Source organism: Pavona decussata, unplaced genomic scaffold, assembly GCF_977016875.1.
Source record: "Pavona decussata unplaced genomic scaffold, jaPavDecu1.1 SCAFFOLD_135, whole genome shotgun sequence".
Lineage (NCBI taxonomy): Eukaryota > Metazoa > Cnidaria > Anthozoa > Scleractinia > Agariciidae > Pavona > Pavona decussata.
Window position 1 is genome coordinate 1,104,652 of NW_028145548.1, and position 14,366 is coordinate 1,119,017.

Here is a 14,366-nt window from a genome sequence, read left to right on the forward strand (position 1 = left end):
AAGGAAAGTGTAAATCATTAATAAATATGCGAAAATCTGAAGTTAGGAAACTATCATATGGTTTAGACGTGAAAATTGGCGAACGCAATAACCTTCAAAACGTCGAGCGCGATATATGAAGACTTAAAAAAAGGAACTCCAAATATTAACGCCGCATACGGACACAAAGGAAAAGTGGCAATGTTTCGGTCCAAATATCGATAGCTAGAAAAAGGAGAACGTCCAACTTCTTATTTCTTCAATCTGGAGAAATCAAATTAAAACAAGAAGACAATTCCTGGGCTTGAATTGGAAAACAGAGAATTTATATACACACCAAAAATATAAGGAACGCAGTCTGAGTTTGATCGCTTCATCACTTTTCATCACTTTTAACAAATCTTTAATCACTGAATGATGAACGCGATAAACTGAAAGGAATCCTAACCTTTGATTGACGTAAAGAAACGCTTAAGTTCTTTAGCAACGGAAAATCGCCTAGACGGATTTACAGTCGAATTTTATAAAAGCTTCTTTCATATCCTAGGAAATGATCTGGTGGACTCTTTGGACATAGACAATGTTAATAGACGCCTTTTCCGGTTGTTGTGGAACAATAGGCGTGACAAAATCAGAAGAGCTGGACTTTACCAGGAGTATGCCAAAGGTCGACTAGGTATGGTTGATGTTGAAACAATGATGAAATCGTTACGTTTAGTTTGGATTCCTAGGTTTTTTTAAACCATTTTCTCCGCGTTTTCAAGCGGAATTTCTACTGAATTGGGTCGAATTGTGATTTCCCACTGCAACTTGCAACGCAATGATTGAATCCAAAATCCCACAAAATAAAACTTTGTATCCTCTACATGGTCGTCCATCAAAACCGTGTGCTCATTCCTTAGGAGTACAAAATTTAGCCCGATGTGTATTGTATGATGATGGAACCGAAGACGTGACACGAAGTAGCCTAAAGGGTTATTGATTTTACCGATGTGAAGTTACGTGTAAGCAATTTGCATGATCTGAGCCAGTCCTTTTATTTCGGATTATTACGTCTTGTTGAAGACATGTAATGATATGGCTTGATATTTTAACAGTGACAAGGAGGCAGTCTCATTGTGTACTTTTCTTAATCCAGTTAAGGAGGACTTAACCTAAATTTGAATGAAATTTGAAGAGGTTTTAAGAAGGGATAGAAAAAAGAAAATGAGTTTTGGAACACTAACAGACAGTTGATACCCACGCAAGAGCACCCCAGGTTGCTAGTGGACTAACTTGGTATCCGTCTATTAATTATTAACTACAAATTCTTATTTTAAAACTTCACCAATTCTTCAACATTTCTTATTTTTCTTAATTTAACCAATCCTTCTAGAAAAACTATCTCCTCCCAGATATACCCAAAAATCACCCCAAAATTCACAAAACACCCCACAACATAGATTTACGGGATGAACATGGAGTTTTTGAAACGTGAACGAGATATTTCCATTAAAGCCATGTAAAGTGCGGTGAAATGGCGTTTACGTTAAGTCCCCCCTTAACAATTATACGTTCATAGTGCAAATGCTTCCCATGAAGCCAATAACGTCGTGTATGGTTTCCACAACTTATCCGATTTCTCAGTATTTTTTTTTTCAATATGAGCCGGTGTGTAAGTTTTATGGATAAACGTATTATTGTACATTTCTTGTATAATACCTTTATTATTATTATTATCTTAATTAACTATTTACTCGCTCGTTTAATAAAGTTTCTGTTCATTCTTTTGCAGTCTTATAAAACAATTGTACTTCAGTTTTTAGATGTAAAATGTTCTACTTTAATAAAGTAAAACGATTCAAATCTAGTCTGACTCTGTAATGCAAAGTTTTTGACAACGAAGAGCGTCAGAAATATCACAAATTGAGTTCATGTAAGTGTCACTTAAAGAGCTTTTCCATGGAGCATTGACGGTCGCTCGGATTTTCATATTAATTATTCTCAATGCAGGATATTTTGACACCTTAAATCCTACAGGATTTCGTGATGCTTTTTACGAAAAAGAGGACTTCCATTTTCTGAATGTCCCCGACTTGGAACATACACAGTATACGACGAACTTGGATGCACACTTGAGTGCCTCAGGAATCCTTCATGCCTTTCTTTGAACATGGGCTCATCAAAAGGAGCCAACGAAAAGCTTTGGTGCGAATTGCTACCTTCTAATAAGTACATCAATCCCGAGGGATACAGAGAAAACAAAAGTTCGCATCATTTATACATCGAGGTAGCGCCAAAGGGTGTGTTATTTAAGCGAATTTCAGACGGGGTTTATGGGAGAATCTAATTGTCGGGGGTCGTGGGTAAATTGTCGCGCGTTAAGGTTAGGGTTAGGATATTTTCCACGTCACGAGTACTATAAGTTTCCTGAAAGAAACAAATATCCGCACCAGATTTACTGGGCCAATTGAATATGGCTTTCCGCTTTTCAAAGGTACGAATCCCTCGAACATTTAAGGACAATAATTTAAAATTAACATTGCTAGGCCCCATGTGACTGAGAGAAAAAGACAATAGTACAATGGAAAACGCTGAACAAAAAATACAGTTTTGTTTAAAAAATACTAATGAAGTAACAATGACAACTAAGAATTGAGGGTGTAAATCAGATTTTGACACGTCCAAATAGCCATCAGCGAAAACAAGAGAAAAAAACACAAACAGAAACAACATACGTAAAGAACGGCACAAGGAAACAAAAATTTAAATTTAAATTTCTGAAATTTAAGAGGGCAACAAGGAAAAATATCCCGAGTGCTGCCCTTGAGAGTGGAACTCGTATCGAATAAGAAAGCCTGACCAGTCTTGGCCGCTTAATCAGCAAGGCCGGTGCGCAAAGGCTCCACTGCACCCTATTATAGTATTATAACAGAGTAAACTGAAACGCAGCTTCTCTAAAGAACAATTCTAAATAGCATAATATTCAAACTATAAACAGTTCAAAGTTTATGAAACAATCTTTCCGTTAATGATTAGCGTGTCGGGTTCTGATTTACTAAAAGATACCCTTATCCCTTTCTCCTTGGCTTGTTTGAGCTTAGGCATCTTCTTGCGCCTCTTCTCGATTATTTCTTGTGGAAAATCTTGAAGTATCATATATTCAGTGTCTTTTAGTTTGAAGCCTTGGCTGAGAATTCTTTCTCGATATTGGAACCGCAAAAAGCTTGCAAGAATTGGCCTGGGTTTACCATTGATGGACTTACCGACCCGGTGTACGCGCTGGATCTCTATAGTGTTACTTGGGTCATGGAAGCCGAGCGCCGTTTCCAAAAAATGGTTTAGGACCGTCCTTGTGTCAAGGGCTTCACCGCCTTCTACAGCGTTGACTTCTTTCTCTGGAATGCCAAAGAACGTTAGGTTTTCACGCCGACTGTACGATTCAAGATAGAGATGCTTCATGTGTAGCTCGTTGATCTGCTTTTCCTTTTCCGTGAGTTTACCTCGCAGCGCGGATACTTCGTCATTTAAATTAGTGAGCCCAGCGTCCATTGTGTCAATCTTCGAATCCATCATGCGTGTCTCACCTTCCAATTTCTCCACAGTCGTTTCTGTCCTGGCAAGTCTAGAGGAAATGTCCCTCAAAGATAGCTCAATGGCATCCAGTTTCTCCTGTTTCTTTAGAATCATATCCAGTACTGGTTTAATGTCCTGGTTATCCGGTGTGTTTGTCATACCGCGAACCGTTTCTTCTTCGATCTCAGCGACTTCAATTTCACACCTTCCGAGGTCGCTTTTCTTAGGTTTGGAACGTTTATCTTTCGGTGAACTCGATTCTGTGGAACTCGTACTACTTCTCTCGGATCTAGTGCGCTTTGATGATATATTTGTCTTTTCCATTAAAAGGCTACGCTCAAAAATTAAAAAAGGCCGCGGAGCCTTGCAAGACACGACTATTCGGCAGCCATGCTCGTTCCAGTCCATCGAAACTATTATTGCGCAAAAAATGAAACATAAAAGTATGAATTAAATGACAAAATGAAGGAATTAACACATCATTGTTGGTCTAACTCCATTCATTAAAGTTACAGTTGAGTAACATTTTAGTCCTGGGCCCAGTTGTTCAAAGCCCGATTAACAATTAATTCTGGTTTAATTACTAATGACTCAAGTTTTGCCAAAAGATTTTTCTCCCTTAGTATTGATGTCGACTTTTCTTTACCATTAGCTTTGAAGGACCTTCTTAGTGAGCGTGCTGTAAACCTCGGTTAACTTTTAATCGTGGATTAGCGTTAATTAATCGGCTTTTCATCAACCAGGCCCTGGTTTATAATAGTCTGCGCCGTTTTGCATAAATGAGGTTACGTGATATCTGAATATCTAAAGCCCTGTTCAGACGAGGTGCCCGGGCACTGAAAAGGACCAATGTGAATCTATAGATGAGTGTGAATGAGCGGGAAGATATATGGCCATGGAACAATGGATGAATTTAAGTGCATACATCAAAGGTGCGCACGGTATACTGATTCTGCGCATCAAGCCACGTGGGGTGGCACTTCTTAAGACAAATAACAAATTCAAATCCAAAATGGATTAAATTAAACAAAACAAACAAACAACAACAACAACAACAAATAATCAAAGTAAATACAGACCCAGCAATAACAATGTTAAGAATGAAATTCACGTTGGTAAACTACTCAACAGGTAAGTTGAAAAACAGGCAAGATTCGCCTGTGTTCCTAATCTATAACATTTTTAGTAATTTGAAGACAAGTATTCAATATGGCACTGCCACAAAAATCGACAAAAACTGAACAATTTTCAGTTCAGTCTTCCCAACCGCTTTGCGCCTGGCTCCCTCACAAGTTGGAAAGCTTATGATGATGATTTCTTTAACCGTTAAAATGGGCACTGATGGTTGATATTGTGTTACGAAAGGAAATATCATATTTGTTTGGGGCTGTTATATTTTTGTTTCAATGCCGATGACCTTTCTGTAAATTTGACATCTGATAATGTTTTTTCATCAGATTTTTTGGGTAGCCTCTAGCAAAGAGTCGTGATTTAAATTTTTTAACATTATCCTCAAATGTTGTTTTTGAGGAGTTTGTTGGTAGGAGTCTTAAGGCTTCGCCCTTGACAAATCCTTTTTTGACTCCTGGTGGGTGGCTAGAGTAAAAATGCGTGTATTGAAAGGTTTCAGTCGGCTTGACATGTGTTTTAATATCCAGTATGGAATGACAATGGGATCGATTACCTTTGTGCCGTAAATTTGATTGTTGGATGATATGTGTAAATGTTTGCTTGTTCAGTGAACCGTTCTATATCGTGTTTATCAGTGTCCCACAAAGAAAAAATATCGTCAAAGGTTTTACGACGCTTTGACTAACAATTTGTGTTTCAATGTTGGCCATAAAAATGTTCGCAAAAGCAACGGCCATTTTTGTGCCCATGGCTGTACCATGGATTTGGAGGTAGTTCTTTCCATTGAATTGGAAAGAATTTTCTTTGAGAATGAGTGTTAGCACTTCTCTCAGGTATGGGGTGCGAATGGGGGGTGGGGGGGGGGGGGGGTTGTTGCTGTGAAAATTATCGTATGCTTTGGATACTGAAGTTATGCCCTCCAAGTGTGGTATATTTGGATATAGGCTTGTAACGTCCATTGATACAAGGAATGTATTCTTGTTGACTTTCGTTTTTTCAATGAAATTGATAAAGTCTGTAGTGTCTTTAAGATAAGACGCTTGTGTATTAGAGCACTAATATAAAGAGGTTACACTTCAAAAAATGTTTTCATTGTTAGAAGTCGTGCAGGTCTGTCACCCTTTGCTATCTCCTACAGTCTTGTACTGTACAAAATCAAGAGAGTCTATTGAGAAATAAACGCTAATTACACAGCATATTCTGTTAACACTGAGGGTAGAAACCTACCCCATTGTGTATTTTTATTTTAGACCCAGCTAAAAGCGTATGAAAAAAAAACAACAAAAATTACAAAAAATTCCACTTAAATACCTCTTAGAAAACACAACCCATAGCTTGAGCCTACATCGAATCGAAATTACAGCAATCTGACTGGCTGGCAAGGACCAACCAGAATGCACCATTTTCGATTCTACCATCCCACATTATTGGCTAAAGCCTATAAAAAAACCGATATTGCCATACTGTCTGCGGAACGGAATTGAGAATAACACTCTACCTTTCCCCATCAAAAATCTTCAAATAGCAACTGACGAGAATCGTAAGATTCGAAACCGAGCTCTTGCTTGCAAACTCGCATTGCTTGCTGAAACTTACAAGGGAGAAAAACTTCGATGATCTTTTGGTATCACACACGGACACAAGTCCTTTGAACACAATCCAACTGGATTACCAAAAATCTGGATGCTCGAAAGAGTATGACGAGGATAGCGAATTATCAGACGAAATACGACTGAAGCTACCAGCTGCCTCCCAAAACTGAAAGAGAAGAAGCTGTAGAAGAAGAATAACAGAGCGACGCCAAACGAAAACGAAAAGCTGAAGTTGAAGTCAAATCCTCAACGGAGGCAGAAATCAGAAAAACGGAGGAATCCATAAGAAAACTAAACAGACATTTGGACAAGTGAAGACATGTCCTATATCACTCTGTTACAACGCGCGGGCAAACATCCTGCCAGACGAACAATTTAAAAAAGACATTTAGGCGGTTAAGCAATTACTATTGCCGCCTTGAACAACAACAAAGAAAGCTTTAGAGAGATAAAACAAAGGCTCGTCGTATCGACAGTCTGAACAAGAAAGGCTTGTCAAACAAATCCAGAAGCAATTCGCCGACGGCGGACATTGCAAATATGTCAACTCTAGCAGCCAATTTAGAGCAACAGTTCAACAATCTCAAATCAAGAATGTCACATCCACAGGGAACTGTGAACAATAAAGATGTTGAAAAGTACCTTGGTCTGTTTTCTGAGTGCTCTCACACTAACGTAGACGGAAAAAGCGAAAGTAAGGGTAAAACACACATTGCAAAAGCGCAAACAAAAGCATCAGTTGCACTAGAAACCTATCTTCAGGAGGTCAGCAAAACCAAAACTTGCCACGCAAAGAACTTCAAAAGTTAAACGCTATCAAACGTCCCAGCGACCTAAATTCAAAATAAGGGAACAAGGGAAGCACACTTGCTGTCATGGACAAACAAGATAAAATACAAGAAGGTCAATGTCTTGAATAATTACAGCCTATTTCTAAAACACCAGCGTGACTTTATCAATTTCATTGAAAAAACGAAAGTCAACAAGAATACATTCCTTGTATCAATGGACGTTACCAGCCCATGTACAAATATACCACACGAGGAAGGCATAGCTTCAGTATGCAAAGCATACGATAATTTTGATTCACAGCCAACAACCCTCCCATTCCACCCCATACTTGAAAGAAATGCCAACACTCATTCTCAAAGAAAATTCTTTCCAATTCAATGGAAAGAACTACCTCCAAATCCATGGTACAGCCATGAGCACAAAAATGGCCGTTGCTTTTGCGAACATTTTTATGGCCGACATTGAAACATTGTTAGCCAAAGCGGCGTAAAACCTATAGTTTGGAAACGTTACATTCACGATATTTTTTAATCTGTGAGACACTGGTAAACACGATATACAACGGTTCATTGAACAAGCAAACTCATATCATCCATCAATCAAATTTACGGCTGAAATCTCAAATGCTGAGACTACATTTCTGGATACAGTTGTATGCAAAGGTAATCAATTCCATCATCATTACATACTGGATATTAAAAGACGTTTTAAGGGAGAACTTAACATAAACGCCATTTTACCGCACTTGACGTGGCTTTAATGGAAATATCTCGTTCACGTTTCAAGCAATCTAAAAACTTTACGTTCACCCTTGAATCTATGTTGTGGGGTGTTTTGCGAAGTTTTGGATGACTTTTGGGTATATTTGGGAGGAGACAGTTTTTTTTAGAAGGATTGGTAAAATTAAGAGAAATAAGAAATATTGAGAATTAGTGAAGTTTTAAAATTAGAAATTGTAGTTAATAATTAATAGAAGGACACCAGGTAAGTTCACTAGCAACGTGGGGTGCTTTGCGTGGGTATCAACTGTCTGTTACTGTTCCAAAAATCATTTTCTTTCTTCCATCCATTCTTTAAACCTCTTCAAATTTCATTCAAATTTAGGTTAAGTTCCCCCTTAAGCCGACAGAAACCTTTCAATACACGCATTTTTCCTCTAGCCACCCACCAGGAGTCAAAAAAGGATTTGCTAAGGGCGAAGCCCTAAGACTCCTACGAACAACTTCTAAAAAACAACATTTGAGGATAACATTAAAAAATTTAAATCACGACTCCTTGCTAGAGGCTACCCAAATAATCTGACTGAAAAAATTTTATCAGATGTCAAATTTACAGAAAGGTCATCGGCATTGAAGGAAAAAGACAACACCCCAAACAGATATTTCCTTTCGTAACTGAATATCAACCATCAGTGCCCAACCTCAAACATGTTTTAATGGGAAAATGGCACTGAATACAAAACCAGTCTTTCCTATGAGAAATCTTCAAAGAGCCACCTTTAATTTCCTTTTTAAAAAAGGAAAATCTCTAAATGACATGCCTGTCAGAGCAAAAATATAAACTGGTGTTACACTTTAAAAATGTTTCCATTGTCAGGAGTCGTAAAGGCCTGTCACCCCTTGTTATCTCCTAATGAGAATTATGAGACATACCTTAAACTGTGCTTTCCATATGTAACGGTATTCAACATATAGGGATTATAAAACCTAATTGCAGAAGTGTAAACTACAAACTGATACATCTCTCCCGCTAAATTAAGCCAAACTTCCATGTTCCATACACAAAATGTCTAGAACAATGGACTGTTGAATTTAAATTAGTGGCATCGTGGCCAATGTAAGATACTTGCGGCGCAGTCTTTCTATAATTAATATAAAGTTAAGAAATTTGCTGAATAAAAGTGTAAACTTTAAGTACCTCTACCCAATGTGACTATTTGTTCCCGGTCTTCGATCTCCACTTTGATAAAACTTGACGTGTTATGTTACTCAACGTAATAGCACACTTTGTGAAGTAGAAAACGTGGCATGTGTAAAATTCCTATGTGACTCTTTCTAATCAACACTTCATTTTTTTGTTAATCTGCACCACCCCTTTTTATATTCACTGAGATCCATTCCTTAATTCAGTTAAACTACTATGAGGGTCTGGATGGGGTTCAGTGTTAAGTGTTATTTGGCGGTTTTTTTTTTGTTAATGTTTAGTGTTAAAATTTGTAAAATTTTAATGTTGAGCGTTTTAAAAAAAAAACTGTTAAGTGTTAAAAGGTTTTAGAACAGTGATTTCACACATTAAAGATGTGGTTCATCTTGGCAAGAGTATGAAATGCAACTGGGCCAACTGGTTTATAGATCTTGAGGGCTCGAAGAGTGGTCTAGTTCTAATTTGAACACCCCGCGATTCTGCTGGCCGTGATGCTTGTAAGAAGTTACGAAATCTGCTCACCCTGGACTGCGTAAGGAATAAAGATCGGATGGCTGTAGAACCAATCGTGCGCCTTACTAGAACCTCGGTACTTGAAGTACTGAGAGGAATAACTTTGGTCGTGCACAGAATAGTTCCAGAAAAGTATCGCTTTTGGAAAACCAATCAGAGTGGGGTATGCAAAAGACCCATTGCAGTTGAAAGTGGACCTCAAGGAAAAGTGCTCGTGTTAGACTATGACTTCGAATCTAGAGAGACTCGTCTCGTGGAATTACTTTTGCATCAACCAGTTGATGTACACGTACGGAAAGAAACATTCAAAGATGCAAGGGACCTTTGTTTTACTAACGGTATAGCTTTCGTTTCTGAGCTAGGATCTGGGGCAATTCGTGTCATCGATTTGGACGGCAAAGTATGTTTAAAGCTGGAGGGCCTGAAATTGCGAGCAGAGCTACTTTCACGGCTGGGTCGTTTTAGCTTGCCACAGGAGGGCACAGTGCCAATTCTCCGGAAGCGACTTGCGACACATTAACAAGCCTTAGCTGCACAAGTTAAGAACCCAGAAATCGTCCAGCTTAACACGCCTTTAGTAAAACTAACGGCAATTTTTGTGGCGAGTACGGACATTCTTTTGTGTTTGGATGACGAGCACCAAAGGATTATTCAATTGGAACTAAGGTACAATGGAGTTGCCGTCGTTGGTACTAACATGCGAGAAATAAATTATCCCGATGGCGTTTCAAGTATGGAATCTCTTTGTGTGTGGAGACGGTCAGCATACTTGGCTGCATTTGGTAAAGCAGGTGGGTTATACGCCTGTGACCTCGCAGATTCAAACGTCAAACAGCTCCTGTGGAATTCGTCCGATTCATGCAGTGAAATCAAGAGGCTGTGTCACTACTGGGGCGACGTCATTGTCTTCACTCACATCGTAGGTAGGAAGGTTAAGACCTTTGATCCCAGAACCACAACTGTTGAAACACTAATGGGCACTGGAAAAGAAGGAACTAATGATGGAAGTGGTGAAACCTGCACCTTTGTACAAGTCCACGGAATATGCTGTTTGCAGAATATTATCTTTGTGTCGGACGTAGCTGCTCGAATGGTTAAAATAGTTTCACCTCTTACTGGCTCAGTGTCCTTTCTTCAAACCCTTGGAAAATTTTACGACAGTTTTGGAATTGGTGCTCAAACCGTAGACGCGGTATCACTATCCCTTCAAGATGCTGTCAACAATGTTTCATGAGTGAATGAATATATTAAAAGCACAGTTGCTTCAGTTAAACACCACTACAACACGAAAGAGGCAGCAGCAACAAAATAATGGTCCCGAAGGAACTGTATCAAAGAAAACACAGGTCTCGTTGGAACTCCTCGAACAAGGTATGGCACGACTGCAAAATAACTTGAAGAACATAAATGAGGATTATCTTGGTGACGTTGACCTCCGTACGTTACTGACCACTATAATTAAAACCTTCAAGCAGTCTCCCACTTCAAAAACGATACTTTCACAGCTTTACATGCAGTATGCTCGAGAGTTTGGCACAATTGCAAAAGAATCATTAAAAAGAACGACAAAGTGGAGCGCCAAATACTTTACACATGAAAAATCGTTTTATCCAGTTCCAACGTCTAGTGTGGAGTTGGCCGATGTTGAAGTGATGAAGCCCCCAACAGCTGCAAGGATAGATCCTCCAATTGAAGTAGCGATGAAGGAGTTGGTGGACAAATATCGTCCTGTGAGGCAGAGAACAATGCGGAGTGAAACCACAAAAGACAAAGCCGGAGCTCTCCCACCAGCAGTGTATTACATTCAACCTCCTCATTCCAAAGTAATGTTGCACGATGACTCAACTGTTGAAGGTCGAGAAGGAATGGAACAAATTATGCCGCAAGACACAGATGACGATGGAGACTCGCACGTACCCAGCATCACGTTTGTGGACAATAGCACGGTTGAAATAGTTGCTGTTGGTGAAGTGCCAGATCAAGAGGTTGAATACGACACCGACTCAGGCAGCGATATGGATGATGACGATCACGACTCCTACCCCGACACTACAACACTCACCAGGTCTGGTCGCGCCATTCGCGCTCATTTTAGCCTTGACTTGTAGAGTTTGCACGATCGGGCGTGCGCATATACATTATCTTGTAAATGACCCTGTGATCAGGAGTTAATTAAATGAAAACCCGAAAATAGCGCTACTTTGGACCCGGGAAGGCAAGGGGGTTCAGATTCAAAGGCTGGCTTGCTGCTGATACATGTGCTAAGAAACGAGAGGATTGGCTAGTGAGGACGCAACAGCCTATTTCCCGGTAGGTTAAAGGAGCATGATGATGATTAATTGAACATATTTTTAAAATGAAAGATTGCAAAAGTGTAGTAACGACATAGGGAAATTTTCATTGTCGAGCCTATTGTCCTACCCTATTCTGCTGAGAAATAGTCCCCCATGATATGAAACATAAACAGTGAACAAACACAAAATTGTAATAAAAATGACACAGTCTGTAAATTAATTGTAGATATTATTCCATATCGAATGTCCACGTTTGTCTTGATTAGTATCTTTGGCTTTTTTAAGCCATTTCCACTTACATTTGTATCAAATTTAGTGTTACGGTGAATTTTTTAGTGTTAGATGTTAAACAGCCTAAAATTTAACTGTTTGATGTTATATAAGGAAAAATTTAAGTGTTTAGTGTTTTCGAGGCACCCCCATTCAGACCCTCTACTATATTATTAGAATGGTCGCGTTAAATAAAGTGTGGATAAGATAAATCCAATGGTCTTAGCTTTAGGCTATCATTTTATGTTTTTTACTGTACCAAGATGTATCCCATTGCCTTGATTGCCTTATTCCCGTTATCAGGGTTAAAAAAGGCGCTGATGCCGCACGTGTTGGAGACATCAAGTCTTCCTGCTGTACCAAACCCGATTCTGGAGTCACATGAAACGCAGTCGCCTTGCTCGTTATCAAGGATACCGATTCTAGCTCTGAAGTTGCCTCCTCCGTAACACATACTGTTAAAACCTTCCTTGTTACAGTTAGCCTGCAAGGAACCTTCAGATCCAATCAGTGTTTTCCACGTGTCACGACCCAGTAAGGTTGAGCGGTATTTGCCGTCGGCGATCAGTGAAAACAACGAGCTAGCGGTCTTATTTACGACAATAAAGTTGATCTGCTGGCCAATCTTCATACCGAGGCAGATCTTGGAGAAGGAGGTGTTCCAGTAGGTTGATAACTTTGTTTCTTGCGTGTCGAACCCAGTCTCCCCTCCTGCAACGTTGAAGGTTTCCTTGTTGCTCCAAAGGCTGGACTCGTAGTGGAATGTACCCTGAAATAATTTAAAAAGAAAACAGACAAAACCAAAAATGCCGATTAGTTGCATATAATGGGACTCGAGATAACTGGGAAGTAGTATGGATAAGGATTACTGACACGGATGTATCGGGATGGTGAGGAAGAGAAACAAATACCTGCCTCGCAAAGGCCTCGCCAAAATTATCAGTGAAACTATTTGTTTACTTCATTTATTACGATAGGTAACTGATGTTACAGTATATGTACACTTGCAAAACTGTATTAGGTGAATACCCTGTAAGAAATGGGGGTAATTACCATCCACTATTATTGCTTCACCCTGTCTACACAGGTTTATTATTTTTCTTGGGGTGCCGTGGCGGGGCTGATTCTGCCTACGGTGGTCCACCGTAGGCAAGTCCCGCTTCTTGACCCGACGGCTATGCCATGCTGATGAGCCCCAACAAGGGCGAAACAGCTGTCCATGGCTGCCACTGCCCGGATGATATGGTTGTGCGCATGCGTACGGTATTGGCCATACCACGGGGATGGTACGTGCGTCTCAGTGCTTATAAGTGTTGTTTACAATTTATTTTGAGCACACAGGTCTGTAAGTGATCCCATCCCCATAAGCATTGCCGTGGGAAAACTGTTTTGCGGTTCCCAACCAACAGCTACCACTTGCCTACGGTGGAGCTGGCGCTTAAAGGAGTGCTATGCACTCGCCTCGGCAGTAAAGGGTCTCGATGCGCGAGTTTACTCCCGCTTCTTGACCTGACAGCTATGCCATGCTGATGAGCCCCAACAAGGGCGAGACAGCTGTCCATGGCTGCCACTGCCCGGGTGATATGGTTGTGCGCATGCGTACGGTATTGGCCATACCACGGGGATGGTACGTGTGTCTCAGTGCTGATAAGTGTTAATTATGTTATTTTTGCCATATGGCAGCCATCTTTGATTCGCCATCTTGGCTTTCACTACACTCGAAAGAAAAGCCGTGAATCAAAACCACTAATAGACACTAATGGCCAAAGAACATAAAACTTACTGTAACAAAAGGCAATTTTCCTTGCGAACACTGACGGACCACATAAAATTGTTTCTAGATAAATACCTGCCCCCCTCCTCTCCTACTCCCATAATTATGATCTAATCTTACTTTTATTGGCAATCCAAGTTATGAGGATTGATTCACTTCCATAAACATTTGACAAATATACCTTGCTGCCATCAATTTTCATGACCGGCGTCCATCCCCCACCTCCACATCCAAAATCTCCCATGTAACACACAAAGGAAGTTGGTTTTGAGTCCAGGATGAGTGTAACCACTTGGGTCGTTCTCCACCTGTAAAATATTCTTAACATATTAGGGTCGCGTTCTATTGACCTTATTCCGGAATAAGAATAAGCAAAATAGTTGTTACATTTATTTTCTTAGGTAAATTCTGGCAGACGTATATACAAACTTTCGGTGATAAGCTTTAATTTAAGAGCCATTTTGTATTCCAGTAAATCCAAAAACTTCTCATGAGGAATTTCTAGTAATCTTTGTACGTATTCTTTTTCGGGAAATAAGGTCA

The 14,366-nt window shown here is 39.8% G+C and overlaps 2 protein-coding genes and 1 pseudogene across 2 annotated transcripts in view; 2 read left to right on the forward strand and 1 right to left on the reverse strand.

The window, feature by feature from the left end:
- Positions 1–10,723: 10,723 nt before the first annotated feature.
- Positions 10,724–11,593, forward strand: LOC146467547 (uncharacterized; annotated as a pseudogene).
- Positions 11,594–12,299: 706 nt separating this feature from the next.
- On the reverse strand, positions 12,300–14,120 carry LOC146467548 (putative skeletal organic matrix protein 5). The gene is made up of 2 exons (XM_085125862.1): positions 14,005–14,120; positions 12,300–12,818 (listed from the first exon to the last, which is right to left on the reverse strand). Exons 1-2 carry the CDS (start codon positions 14,065–14,067, stop codon positions 12,300–12,302), a joined length of 582 nt encoding a protein of 193 aa, XP_084981988.1. The 5' UTR covers positions 14,068–14,120.
- The window catches only part of LOC146467549 (putative skeletal organic matrix protein 5), a 76,718-nt gene continuing 74,991 nt past the window's right edge, over positions 12,640–14,366 (forward strand). Inside the window, exon 1 of the mRNA XM_085125854.1 lies at positions 12,640–12,717. The gene's annotated coding sequence lies outside the window, so the exon portion shown is untranslated. The remainder of the gene's footprint in view (positions 12,718–14,366) is intronic.